Genomic DNA, 14783 nt, shown 5'->3' with positions numbered 1-14783 from the left:
AAAGAAACAGTTTATGCATTTGGTGGCTGCAGATGGCCCAGAGCCTTGAGCCTAACTGTGTGCACACAAGCACTGCCAGGATGGAGATTGGTGTAAAACATACCTCAAAAGTATGTACTTGGCCCTTATGCACCTTCTCTGCTCCTGCCTCATGTTTAAACTGCCTGGTCTACCTACTCTTTCAGACTGAAGGCCAAATTCAATTTTTGTAGAAGCTCACTTGGGCTATAGGCAAAGGGGCGGGGCCTAAATTTTCAAGCATCTTGTCGCTTGCGTAAAAAACACAATTTATGCAAGATTAGAGACGTGACCATTTACGCAGAATAACAAGTTGCCATTTTTGGCAGCTTGCTAAGGAAGGGTGACCATATTCAAAGGAGGACAGGGCTTCTGTATCTTTAACAGTTGCATAGAAAAGGGAATTTCAGCAGGTGTCAATGGTATGCATGCAGCACCTGGTGAAATTCCCTCTTTGTTACAATATTTCAAGCTGCAGGAGCCCTGTCCTCTTTTGTATCTGTTCACTCTAGCTAAAGAAGGCAGGGTTCGTGCAGCTTTAACTGTTGTGATGAAGAGGGAATTTTACCAGGTGCTGCATGCATACAAATGGTACCTCCTAGAATTCCCTTTTCTAATACAACTGTTAAAAATACAGGAGCCCTGTCCTCCTTTTCATATGGTCACCCTAGCTAAGGTGCTCACATACGACAAGCAGGAGAGGGTGGCCAGCGGGGGTTCAGCGAGTGTCCGGCAGCATGGACAGAGGTGAGTCCATTCATCCCTATTTCTCCAAAACCCTGGCGAGACACTGCCAATTTCTCCTAATGCATGCATTTTTCAAGCAATTTTGCCTTTTTTCCAAGGAATTTTCCTATTTTAATGCATTTTTAACTTTATTTCCACAAATATTTTTTTCATCATGTGTTCATCAGATGAATTTTCATGTGCAGTTTTTTGAAATATGTACATTTTGTTTTCATTCCATTGTAAAATTTGGACAAGGGCAAACTTCAAAGGACAGCTGTTCAAAGTTTGAGTGGGGACGTCGAGAAGTTCAAAGTGCAAACCTGGAAGAGTAACTGAGTTTTGGTACACGTATTGATTTGAAAGTGCAAATTTCTCTCCCCCACAGCCCTAATTTAGATCCCAGCTCTGACATGAAACCCATTCTGTAGCTTTGGATAAATTACTGTCTCCCAGCCTAACCACTTTCGCAGGATTATTTGTAAGAAGAAAATGGGAAAATAGGATTTCCCTCAACTTCCCCCCTCCAGCTCCTTGCAGTAAGGATAGGCTATAAGAGCCACAACTAAATTAATATGCTCAGCTTAAATTAGTTTATCATGTTATGATAAATGAGGACAGAATGGTGAAGCACTGAAAAATGCTACCTAAATGGTGAGTAGTTCATCTGCAACTACCAATTACATAGAAGGATAGTAGATGGCTGTATGTAGAGGTGAGAATTGGAGTTCTCAGTGAGGAAAGAAATGGTATGAAGAGGCAGTAAGGAAAGGAGGCAGCTAAGTGAAAGGGCCAATAAACAGAGGCATTTGTAGGAGCCAAAGTGCATTACTACAATGCAGACCTGAGGTTTCTGTGGCGAATCTTAATTTCAGGCTGAGATGCAATGTAATACAGAAATAACATTTCTTTGCATATCTTTGTATTAAAAAAATAACTTTGAATAGCTTCTAAAGAAAAGGTGGACGGTGATATGAAGGTTAAGAAAGAATTGTGGGAAGTTAAGTAGCTGGACAGCTGGCGAAAAGCACTGCTCCTACAATGTCCTGTAATTGCCTGTGAATTTCCCACAGAGTTGAACACATTGCCTTTCACTGGTCTGAGAAGTAGGGTCCCATTTAAAAAGAGGTGACCCCTCTCCCCATGCAATCCTGGCCGAAAAGCAATCAATGGAGTCAGTCAAACTGAAACATCATGACTTTAAAAGCCTGTTAACTTTTCTATTCACCTCTCCCCTAGGCAGAAAATCAGCCAAATTCTCAGACTTCCTGAACGTTTACAAGGCCAGGCTATTTTTACAAGGACTTGGAGCGGGTTGAGATGTGTTATTAGTCATTATGATCTTCAAAAGAGTGAGCCTCCTAGTGCAATTCCTATGGATGTGCCCAGGGTTTTCAAATGATTCTGTAATCTGGATGAAATCTGTTTTAGCCAAGTTTAGTATGCAATGATAAGAAAGGCTTTTAATATCATTTTGAAGCAGCATGACGATTGGGAAAACATATGACCAGTGTTTCCCAGATCCTTGAAACATAGCAGATCTGTAGGGGTTGTTGTTGTTGTTGTTGTTATATTAAGCTAATAGCTTTAGTTTTAAAAGTAATCCCAAAATTTACAAAGGGCTTCAATCCCTTTTACAGATATCTGTCTTGATAGGAGTATCAGAGTCCCTCATCTCATCCATCTACTTCGTTCTTCATTACGCACGCACACCACCAGGCGGGCATACAGCCTGCGATAGTTCTTTATCTGTGTGCAACGTTCTGAGGAGCTCCCTGATCCAGACATATAAGCATCTCTCCATATTTTCATAGAAGGCTTAGAGGACACACCAATCAGGAAGTGTAACAGCATATGCTGAGTTTTTTAACTGACCCCAGAATAGTTGGTTTTAAATGGATATTGTCTGTTTGTTTGTATTTTAAAATGTTGTATATTTCTTTTTAATGTTCACTGTTTTTAATTTTTGTAAACCGAGAGCTTTGGCTATGGGGCGGTATATAAATGTAATAAATAAATAAATAAATAAATAAATAAATAAATAAATAATAACTATATCATATATCTTACACAAGAACAGAAATAAGATATATGATATAGAAACAAGATACAACTAGTGTCACCTAGTGACCATACCACATAATGACACTATCCACATACATACTCATTGCTGATGTAGCGGCGAATCATGATGTGCATATACCTGTCAAGATGGGGCCCAGGCTCCCTGGTTTGGTTTCAGATTCTGAGTCAGACTCAAAGGCAGAGCTAAAAGAAGCTCAATCAAGATAGAGAGCAAGGGAAGAAATTCCCTGAGACTCTCAAGAAGCGAAGGAGGGATGTTTCTAGGAGCTTACTGAACAGGTGGCCCAGTTTCCGAGACCATCTTCCCCCTCTCACCCTTAGAAACTCAGCCTTTGTCAAAGTGGGAGGGAGCACCAGAATTGACAGATCTCAGAGTCCACCGCAGGGTTAAGTGGGAGGAGCGGAGTGGAGGAGGTCCACCAGACTGCATGGAAGAAGTTGAGTCAAGAGTACCCTCCCTGAAGAAACAGTCCAGTAAAGCTTGTCAGGCACAGATGGAAGCCATCTATTTAGTAGATAGACAACTGGCTTGCTTTGTTTGTCTAATTAAGCTTAGAGGACAGCTCCTAGTCTTCACTAATGCTACTGAATAAAGACTTTATGGATTGCACAGGGCCCATTCAGAAGACACCTTAAACCATGACTTTAACCATGGTGGTTAAGCCAGAAAGCCAGTTCATGTTCAGAAGACACCTTAATACATGGCTTTAACTACAGTAAATAAGGCTTTTTGCTTTATTCACCATGGTTAAAGCCATGGTTTAAAGTGTCTTCTGAATGGAGCCAGTGTGAATCTCTGTTCCCTCACATTTTGGTGGGAGAGCTTGGAATCTTGACAATACCTCTATTTCACAATTGGAACCCCCAGAGAACTTGCTGGGTGCATCTTTTGATCTCAGCTGGGATGCACACCTTCCAACTTGGGTCGCCAGTTGTTAATTTTGCTCACAAGTACATTTAGATCAAGAAAACGATTTTTCATTATTCTCCTCTCCTTATATCTCCACTACCATCCTCAACACAGTTTCAAGTGGCTAACTATCTTGCACACTCTCAACACCAGAAGAGTTTGAGGAGAATGTCAATTATATTCTATGTAACTGTTAAATGCTTCAAGATGCAAATCTCTTAATTTTTTTTAAAAAAAAAACTACACTTGTGGGTGCCAAGTAAATGGTAGAAGGAATTTTGTCTCTGATTTCTATGGCATCAGGTTTTTAATGTTTGATTTATTCAGAATAAATGCAAACAAACGTACTGTAGATCCAGGGAATCCAATTTCTCCAGGCTGTCCGGATCTGCCAGATTCACCCTAAAAAGAGAAAACATAAAGTTGACATAAACTCTCCTATTTATTATACTATTCAGTTGTCATGCTAACAGACAGAAATCATCTATTTTTCAGTCATTACATATCCTAATAAGGGAGTTCACATAGGGTTGTATCCAATGGCATCATTCTGCATATCCCTGAAGCCCCACCACCACCACCACCACCACCACATTTGCTCTGAAGGCAGGTTTTGGGTGTGCAGGAGGTGCTGCAGTGGGAGGAGAAGATGACTGGTCCCACTGCTGAGCAGAAGTCTCACCATGCGACCCATTGCATCCCATTGCAGAAGCAGATGGCTGTCAGCATGAAGGTTGGATCCAACCCACAGTTCAATGTGACATCATAAAAGATCCATATATGGCTCTCTTAATTTTTCTTTCGAACATTTTGCTGTCACTCAAGTCCAAGATGTGGCAGTCCTTTAAAAGGTTGGCTATTGCTAACCAGTATATGTATGGTAGCTTACCGTAGCATAACTATTTGATAATAAATGAACAAAGAAGTAGTTCACTAACACCATCTTGCAACTCTCTAAGGCCTGAATAATCAAAGCATTTCTCTCGTCCTTTGAGTCCGTCACGTGGTTGTGGATGTCTCAAAGTTTCTACTGTCAGTTTGGATAGAAAACTCTACTGGAATGCAGTGATTGATACACGAATACAAGAAGTCTCATGCAGACGACTCTGAACGAGCCCAATGAGGGCTCTGTGGTTAGCTTAATCATGCTTCTCTGTGGTTAGCACTAACCACAAGCCATACGCTCACACACGACACCGTTAACCCTGTCCGGTTCCCGGTTTCCTACCTTAACCACACATTAACCACAAAGCAGTTACATGAGCTCCGGATTCCACCGAATGCTCCGCCCTGTATCCCATCAGCTCTTGCGCTAAGAGAGCCACCAGTTGCATGATTTAGGCCGCTCTATACTGCTAGTTCTATGATTTCAGACCCTTAACCGCAGATGCATCCCATAAGACACCTTAAGCCAAAGTTAGTGCCGCCAAGCCTGCTGCAGAACAGGGTTAAAATGTGGTTAGCGAAGGCACCTGGTTAAGGAACGCGCATGTCAGATGACACTGTTAACCCTGCTACTTAACAAAAAACGCTTAACCAGCAGGGTTAACGGTGTCATCTGAACGGGCCATTATGAGTCAGTGATGGAAAGAAGTAGCCAGAAAATGTGCTTTAAATGCTCCTGTGACTGAGTATGCATATTAGGTTATATCCAATTATGACTTTGTCGATGTTCATTAATTACAGCAGCCCTCCAAGCCATACCGCTCCAGAGGATCCCCCAAACGGGTATCCTGCATCCTGTGAGTGGAAGTGCTTTCTCCTAGTGTAAAGCCTCCATTTCTATTGTATTGTATTTATATAATTAAGCATAAATCCATATTCAGCCCTCTGTGTATTCTGTATATCACCACATGAACACAGAAGTGGTTATCTGATATAATATGTCAGCATTGTGAGAACCTCAACTTTCAATAAAAATGATTGGGTAGAATCTATCTATGTACAATGTTATGCTATTATCTTACAAAGCCCTAAACAACTTGAGACCAGGATACCTAGCAGACCGCCTTCCCTTATGTCAACCCAGGCGACATTTACAATCTTCAGAGGAGGCCCTGCTCATCATCCCAACACAAAGAGAATGTCACCATGAAGAACCTCGACAGCGGGCCTTCTCTGTAGCAGCACCCTCCCTCGTGCAGTTCAGGAAGCGGAAAATGTAATAACTTTTAAACGCCTCCTGAAAACATATTAAACGCCTCCAAAAAACATATCTTTTTAAACAAGCCTTCCCTGGACTATAATGTATTCTGGTTTTGCGTGATTTTAAAATTTTAAATTGGATTTTATGGTTTTAGTTGTAAACTTCCCAGATTGCTTAGGCTGTTGGGCAGCATAAATATGTAATAAATAAATAAATATTGTGTGATCATGAAAACGGTTAATATCAGAGTACCCCCAACTGTTTGGGGGCACAGTCTCCAGGTTTGGAGGAGAAATTAAAAATGGCAAATTTCAGATTCTTCTATACATCTGGTGGGAAATACCTTGGACTATGCATCTACCAAATTTCAGGACATATGTGTATAGACTTTGGAAATCGTTTGCGCATGGGGTGGTCACTGATTTCCCCTTCAGAAGTACTCCGTGCGCCAAAAGAGTCTCCCATCTTCTAGAGCTAGTTATTTGGTGTACAGGGCATTATAGGAGTGGTAGGGTAAGCGCTGACCTCACCCCCACTTCATAGGAGTGGCTATGCCTCCTATTCATGCTGTTGTTTGGATCCAAACAATTGGTTTAAGCTAAATAAAGGTTTTATAATTTGGAGCAGGGCTTTCTCTGTGGTGGCACGCTCTCTCTCTCTCTCTCGCTCTCTCTGGAACACCCTAAACAAGGAAGTTTGTTTTGCTGGTTCTATGATAATTTTTCAAAGGCTGGTAAAGATGCCCTGAAGAAAGCTTTTGCTTTGTGAGTGCCAGTTGCTTTGACATGGGTTCTCTGGCTTTGCTGAATGGGCTTTGGTTTTGTGGTGCTTTTGTATTCTTTTTATGGTGTTTATTATATTATGTGATGTCATAATGCTGCCACAAGCATATTGTTGGTATGTCTACTCGGGTGCTTTTAAAACTTACATCTTCACCAGGTTTTCCCGGAGGGCCCTCTGGGCCACGAACACCAGCTGGACCCTAATAGATAAAAGAAATGTGCTTAAATTAACAACTGAAACAAGAAAAAAAAATCCAAGCAATTGAAAATCAACTAAGAATCAATTTTGTACTGCCAATACAAATCTTGATAAGAAATGTATTCACATGTTTGGTCCATACAGCCTCTGAAAAAGTGGTGGTACCATCAGCATTTACAATGCATAATTCCATCACAATACACTTCCCCACACACACACTTAATGTTAAAGAATGTATAGTTGGTCTTACCATTGATCCTGGGTCTCCAGGTTCACCTGGAGGACCTGATGGTCCTACGCCACCCTAAAATAGAATATGTACATTTTAGAACTTGTGAAAAATCTGTTAGAAAAAACAGATATCACAAATGGAAACATTAATCAAAACCAAGTCGTTTGGAGAGTCTAGATTCCAAAGGGAGTTCCATAATTAAAAAACAAGTCAGATTTGTTCTGACAAACTTATGGGGGGAAATCATCTTTAGAAAAACAAGAGATAGGTTCAAACTTTGCAGTCAACCCTGGAACTCCCTTTACATTGGTTTGGAATGGAAGCTTTATTGACATTGACGCATCTATTTCCAAGTAGTTGTAATAGCTGAGTTGTTTTACAACGTTGATGCATGATGCTTTTAAACTGATCTCAGGGTGGCCAGTGCCTAGATGGAGGACTGCCCAGGGGAGACATGCAAGCTGCTCCGAACTTCTTAAAGGGAAAGGGTGATCTAAGTGTAGCAATAAATATACGGATATGAAAACAAACTCAGAGCTCATAGGGGTCCAGTAATGTGAAAATTAACAGCCAATATATGTATTATTATTATTAACTGGATAATATTACTTAAACTCTGTGTTCCATTGGTAGTATGGAAACAGGCACGGGGATCAGGCAAAACAGTCTGCCTTAAGAAAATCACTTTTGAGCAACTTATTGAAGAAAGGAACATCCCAAAATGTCTTCAAATTGACTCAATGACTGCATTAGGATGTAACAATAAACTATAGTTTACTGTTACAGGAACTAGCCATGGACTACCCCTCCTCTCTCCTCCTTTGGTATATCCATTAAGAGTATTGAACTTTTGGGCCCTGTTCAGAAGACACCTTAAACCGTGGCTTTAACCACAGCTTTTTGCCTTATACACCATGGTTAAAGCTGTGGTTTAAGGTGTCTTCAGAATGGGGCCATTGTTTGTTTTTGATGAATCACAGCTTATAATTACCCTGACAAGCTATGAATAATTTTAACTATGGTTTACCGAAACAAGACAACTTCAAACCTTGTTTTATGAGTCTGGCTTGTCTCATCAACAAAACACAACTAAGATTGGATTTGGGAGGGACTCTAAACTGTGGTTAATGAATCTTCAATCTCCTCCTCACAGGAGGGGGAGATGGGAGGGGAGACCATGCAAACCTGAGGCTTGTTCCTGTAATGATAAACCACAGTTTATTGTTATGTCTGAATGCAGCCAATACATGCACATCTCTTGAATCAAACCACTTACTGGTTGTCCTTGCAGACCTTGAGGCCCTCTTGGACCCACGGGACCCTGTGGGGAAAGGAAATATTTGTTAAACATATTGGTTTTGAAGAAAAGAATACACTGTATTTCAAGAGAATAGTGTACCATATCCTGCTATATGCGTTCCGTACCATGAAAGAATTACCTCACAATTGAACTAAGCAATATTTTGAAATGAGAAACATGGCATGCTCTGTTAAGACTTCAATCCTACACAAACCCAACTGGATGTAAGCCACATTGAACATAATGGTGCAATTCTGAGCATGCATAGGATTGTGATATTAAGGTTGTAATCCTATGCACGAAATCCCACAGAATGCAGCACTTACCTCTGAGAAAACATACATAGGATCGAGCTGCAAAGCTAAACATTTCTATTATACAGCCTTTGTTGATCCAGAAGGTTTTTTCTTGGATATTATTTCATTTCTAAAATGGATGTTTGGTGGGTGGGTGTGGGTGGGTGGGTGTTTAAACAGCACAGTAATAAGGAAGAGAGGAAGAACATCAAGGACACAATCCAGAGAGATTTCTAGGCACACCTAAGCACCTGCACATGTACTATGTGGTCCTTTACCTTTTTCTTTGAACAGACAGCCATATCACAAATTGCTTTTGAAACTCTCCTTTCAAAAGTGGTTTGTCACGTGGCATGTGGAGTTGCTGTTTGTGGAACACAAAGCAAAGCTAAGAAAGCCACACAGAGCTTAGGAATGCTTGAGGATTTTATTTGGAATTCAAGTGACTTGATTCACATCTCCCAAATTAATATGGTGATCATCCTTCCAATTTTGCACTTGTCTGAATCACGTGGTTAAGTTTTCATGGAATGATAAAATGCATGTTGTGTGTTACTATAAAATACGTATTAAATGTATACACATTTTTGTCTCTCCCACCCGCCCTGTTAATCACAGATTAATGTGGAAACAGGATGGAACAGATTTATGAAACTGACCGACTGAAAATATAGGGAACCATCCATCCCTAATTCAGCTCATTGCACATTTGTCTGGATTGAGGCCCTTAACTGACAGGTTTATTCCAGCAACAAAAATACCTGAATCTTCACTGAGAGCCATGGGATATAAATCTAATATAAAAATAAATACATATGGGAGCCCCCGCAAAATATATGCTGACAGGACCCAATACACAATTTATAGTAACAGAATTCATAAAAACATTAGGGAAGAAATAATAATTTCCCAAGAAACGTTGAAAGCTTTCCCTACTACATATAAAGAGAAGGGTAGGGGAATATTTAGGGATGGGGGAATCTGTCCAGTTTGATTTCACTTGGGTTCTAATTTTTCCAAACCTAAATTGGTTCTGTCCTCATTCCATATCAGATTACATTTTTTTAAAGGTTGCATGAAAATTTGTGTGTATTCAAATGTACACATTTTTGTGTGCATGTTTGCAAATATATCCATTCCTCCCCGCTGAATAAAGCATTTTTGTTCATTTTTAAATGTACACATTTTTTTGAACTGCATCATGAACTTCAGAAACAAACTTCAGGTTTCAGTGGCAAACTGCATTCAAGTTCATGTTTAGGCTCAGGAAGTGTGCATTTGATACACTTGCAATGAAATATGAACCAAATAAATTTCTCACCAATCCTTAGGAATATAATCTAAGATGACTAAAAACCTCCACAGTTTACTGTCAACACAATACTACACAATACTCTGTAGACCAGTTCTACCAAAAACAATCTAGTTATTCCAGTATGTCCTTTGAAGTTAGCAGGAAAAGCCCGTCTGTCCCACCACTACTGAGGCTTGGTTGATGGGAATAAAACACACCACTACAGAGTGGCATTTTTGTTGTGGAATTCCCTGCCTCAAGTGATCCATCTAGACCCCTCTTCACTGTTTTTCATTGCTCACTGAAGATGATGGCCACTATCCAATGGGAGCGCTGTGCTCCCACCAATTCCGTTGCGTGGAACCCACCACTTGGGCAACGGGAATTTTGCACTTCAAAAAGCAAGCCCCCAAATGAGTGGAAACGCTGGTTTTGGGATCAGAACAGGTGGGCAGAGCTTTGTAAAGTGAGCTTCATTGACCTGCCCCAATCCGGAAATGAGTGTTTTGACTCATTTCCATTTCCTATCCAAAGCACTAAGCATTGTAAAAGCAGTGGGTACTGCTGGCACTTGAGCAGCATGGGATACTGCCCTTTGTTTGTTTGGGCTTTCAACCAACACAAGCACTTTATTTTTGAAGTTGAAAAGCAGGATAGAAATCCTCTGATAAACAAGTAAATCTTCTTACCACCGCACCAGGCATGAACCCCATTTGACTAGCGAGTCCAGATTTCTCATCCAGCCCTGCCATCTGAGATGTAAACGGCTGTAAATGTAAAAAGTTTCACCATTAACCTTAAGGTAAATCCTAGTATACAGTTGTTTTGTTATCATGTGCAGGTAAGAGATCAAAATTTCATTAATAGTTGTTGAAATCATTGCAGGTGACAGAGGACAAACCTTTTGCAGTGATGGCTTTAAAATCACTTAAACAGTGGTCAGCCTTACAGCTGGGCTTCACCTTTACAAAACTAAGAAATTGTTACATTTTGGCTTAACGTATTACACAGGGGGAAAGGGAGAAATGGCGCTATGCACTGCCACTCTGCTTTGATCTCTCATCTGGGGAAATACCTAAAAAAATGAGAGAGGTGATGGTTACATGCTTCCGTTTCTCATCAAATTTGCACTAAGGTCTTGAATTAAAAGAAAGGCATGGTTTTCAAGAAGCTAATCTAGACTGCAATCCTATGCACACTAATCGGGGAGTCAGCTTCATTTAACACAGAGCTCCATCACACCAGCGTTATTATTATTATTATTTATTATTATTATTATTATGTATTTATATAGCACCATTAATGTACATGGTGCTGTACAGAGTAAAACAATAAATAGCAAGACCCTGCCGCATAGGCTTACATTCTAATAAAATCATAATAAAGCAATAAGGAGGGTAAGAGAATGCACCAAACAGGCAGTATAAAAGTCAGAACAATTCAAGTTTTAAAAGCTTTAGGAAAAAGAAAAGTTTTTAGCTGAGCTTTAAAAGCTGCGATTGAACTTGTTATAGCCCGCTGTTATGATGCATTGCATACAAAAGACTCAGATGACGTTGTTCATGTCCTGCCCTGATCTCACCTCTTCCTCCCCTCTTTGCGAGGTTTCCAAGTGCAGGGAAGAAATGGTTTTTCCAGCAATGCGCTTGAACCTCTACGTGTATTTGTATCCCATCATACTCAATCCGATGTTCTGAGGGTGGGTGGCATTGCTGAAGAAAGGGAGGGGGCATGCTAGAGTGAGGTGTCCCTGCAAACAATCAATAGATTGTAAGGGGAGGAACAAATGAGATCTGCGGGGTGGGGGGAAACAGCGATTCCAAGGAGAGTTGTGAAGATGAATAAAACACGCTAAGTAAACGGAGGGGGATAATACAAGGGCAAACGTTCAGGTGTGATGGAGACTACAGTGGGACATATTTTTTCAATAAACCTGTATTTGATTGCACTAGGAGTGAAGTAATCTTCACTAATTAATATTCCCTGCTTCTCTCCCCATTCACCACAACTGAACAGGAAAATCCCTCATTCAGATCAACCAGGTATCCATTTATTCTTTTTTACCAACATTTGGTGAGTCCTGCATCATTTATGCATGGTATTAATACTGCACTGAAACCATCAAATGGATTGCCATCAACGTTCTACCAATGGCCAGAATAAGTTTTGTTACTGTTAAATTTACATTTGTTGCCTTTCCTTAAAGATTGTTGATTCCAAAGTCCATGAATCATTTGCCTTCAAAATTCATTCTCTCCCTTGCCCACATGTTCTTTGTTTCCAATGGCATGCCAAATTTAATTAAAATGAAAATGTCTTAACCTCTCATTGAGATTTGGGGTTCAAGAGTTTGAGAAACGAGCATGAATTAAATTATCCCAGCTTCTTATGCTGCTTTCTACCAAGCCCACAAGAATGATGGCCCTGTCCTCTTTCCTGGATGCAACAAAAAACAATGATCGAGAATAATTTCAAACTTAATTAAAAAGGAACAAGTTATAATTAAACCAGCACCGATTAAACTTTCTGCAAGTCACAAGGGCCTGAGGTAAATATCAATGTATGTGCATATTTAAACCACTGTTCATTGCGCTCAAGCAAGCAGCAGTTCTGGCACTGCAAAACTGCTGACAACTTGGTCCTTCTAACTGGCACCACACTCATGAAGTCATGAGTCAGCTGCCAGTGAAACACATTGTTCTCATTAAGCATAATGGATGACAGATATAAACTCTACAGACATAAGGGAACCAGCATTTCATCGGCAGAAACGGTGATCTTCTGAAGTGCACGCAAGGTCAGGTCATTGGTATGCTATGCTTCATACCACATTGATGTGCATCACCTACAGAGGTCCTGGTGCTCATTACAGTTTAAGCCTCCAGGATGTAAGAAGAGGAATGATAATCAATGGGGAAACTCGATGTGACCATGCCAATGAAGAGTGAGAGCAAAATGTTTGGGAAACTCATGTTTCCCCTGATGTCCCACATTCAGAGGAGGTAAAGAGCAGGCAGCCATTCATGGCTAGTCTTTGAGGGCTGATCTATGGAGGCTGGGAGTAGATAGCTGTTCCATATAGCAGAGGTCTGGAGTACATAACATGAGGTCCATACCTAACTGAAAACCATCTGGTGTGAAACCAGATGAGTACACACACACACACACACACACACACACCTTTTGCCACGCATCTAATGTAATGCGAAAAGCAGGCCTTTCTCAACCTGGTGCCCTCCAGATATTTTGGACTTCAACTCCCAGTAGCCTCAGCCAACATGGTCAATGTTGGGAGTTGTAGTCAGAAACATCTAGACGGCACTAGGTTTGGGAAGGCTGGTGTAACACATATCAAATAAAGCAAATATTGGCGGAGGCCTGATTTATGCTATTCTTTCCCCAAAAAACAAAAACAAAAATGCACAGGAAAGATAATGTAAGTCACTCTAGCAATTTCTCTATAGAGCTTCTACCTCATGTGTTATGTTAGGAGCGTAGAAAGAGTGAGCATACTCAAGATAACCTTTATTTTTGTGTGAACTCTTCTTTTAAATCTCTGGATTTGGGGCGGGGGGTGTAAGAGGCTGCAGAAATCTGTTCCACTGGTGGTGTCCATTCTGCTGGTGACAGACATAGTTGGATTTAGGGGGCTCTTCTTGCCAGGGGGTTCAAAAGGTCGTAGAAGGTATAATGGCTGAGACCTCAGGTGGTTAGGGGAGATCAAGAAAAAAAATCTAGGAGATTTGTGGGGATGCAGGGCAGGAAAGAGAAGTCCCATTGCACAAACAGAAGTGATTGTCGCTCATGCCTCAGTGGAAAGCAACTATTTTGTAACAAAGAACTAACACAAGATGGCGGAACAGTTTCATTTCTTTGCATTCCATTAGAATCGTAACTTACTCTGCCCACTCCATCTGGCCCTGTGGATGGTTGCCCAGGAGGCCCAGGGTCACCAGGTTGTCCAGGTATGCCAGGTTCCCCATCCAACCCTGCAGGACCACGTGAACCCTAAAAAGAGAGGTTTTATAAATCAATACAGTTACTTCCACGACATATACAAGCCAATAAAGTAGACAGTTTATATGCCAATTCAAACATTAGATCTAGCATGTTGCAGAAACCCTCTGGGATTGAAGCTATCTATGCAACGACAACTATATGATGTTCAACCCTCACATGCAGCCATTTTTACATCAACGCATTCCCAGCACCTTTCGCACATGAAATTTGGCATTTGAATGGGCCCTTCAACAAGTAGACAACATATATTCATGCACAGATCCCATTCATTTCAATGGAACCTGGCAAAGTAACTTAATGGTGGATTGCATCCATGTTAAAAAAAAAAAAAAAACTTCAGATCAATGAGTTATGTCTTTGCTATTATTCCTCCCAAGTAATTTTCTCCGAGAAGAATTCTGAATCCATGGATTAATATTTTTCATAAGCAGTATTTTTTCTGATGAAAAATCCTAGACCTCATATTCAAAATTATTCAATAGCATTAAAATATTAAAATATGTTCCTTCCAAGAACTGTTTATTATGAAATGGGAAAGTACATGGGATGGATATGTAAAAAGCTATAATCGATGATGTAATCAATTGGTTATATTAGGAATGAGCACTGATGGTTTAACACTGCCAAATTTGCCCGTTCCCCCGCCCCCAAATTTTCCGTATGTGTGTGTGAAATTCAGACATACATGCACCAGTTTCTGCTTTCATTTATGCTGGTTCAAAGGAACCTCTCAGGCTCTATGGGACACCATCCCAGATTTATATTGGCACAACTT

General features: G+C 40.6%; 1 protein-coding gene across 1 annotated transcript in view; it reads right to left on the bottom strand.

The window, feature by feature from the left end:
• COL5A2 (collagen type V alpha 2 chain) overlaps positions 1 to 14783 on the bottom strand; it is a 161618-nt gene that overhangs the window by 62950 nt on the left and 83885 nt on the right. Inside the window, exons 7-12 of the mRNA XM_063116272.1 lie at positions 13889 to 13996; positions 10678 to 10755; positions 8375 to 8419; positions 7117 to 7170; positions 6814 to 6867; positions 4088 to 4141 (exon numbers count right to left, since the gene is read on the bottom strand). Of these exons, the coding sequence (XP_062972342.1) occupies positions 4088 to 4141; positions 6814 to 6867; positions 7117 to 7170; positions 8375 to 8419; positions 10678 to 10755; positions 13889 to 13996 (393 nt within the window). The remainder of the gene's footprint in view (positions 1 to 4087; positions 4142 to 6813; positions 6868 to 7116; positions 7171 to 8374; positions 8420 to 10677; positions 10756 to 13888; positions 13997 to 14783) is intronic.

The sequence above is a fragment of the Elgaria multicarinata genome, chromosome 2, assembly GCF_023053635.1.
Source record: "Elgaria multicarinata webbii isolate HBS135686 ecotype San Diego chromosome 2, rElgMul1.1.pri, whole genome shotgun sequence".
Taxonomy (NCBI): Eukaryota; Metazoa; Chordata; class Lepidosauria; order Squamata; family Anguidae; genus Elgaria; species Elgaria multicarinata.
This window is presented reverse-complemented; position numbering and strand designations above follow the sequence as displayed.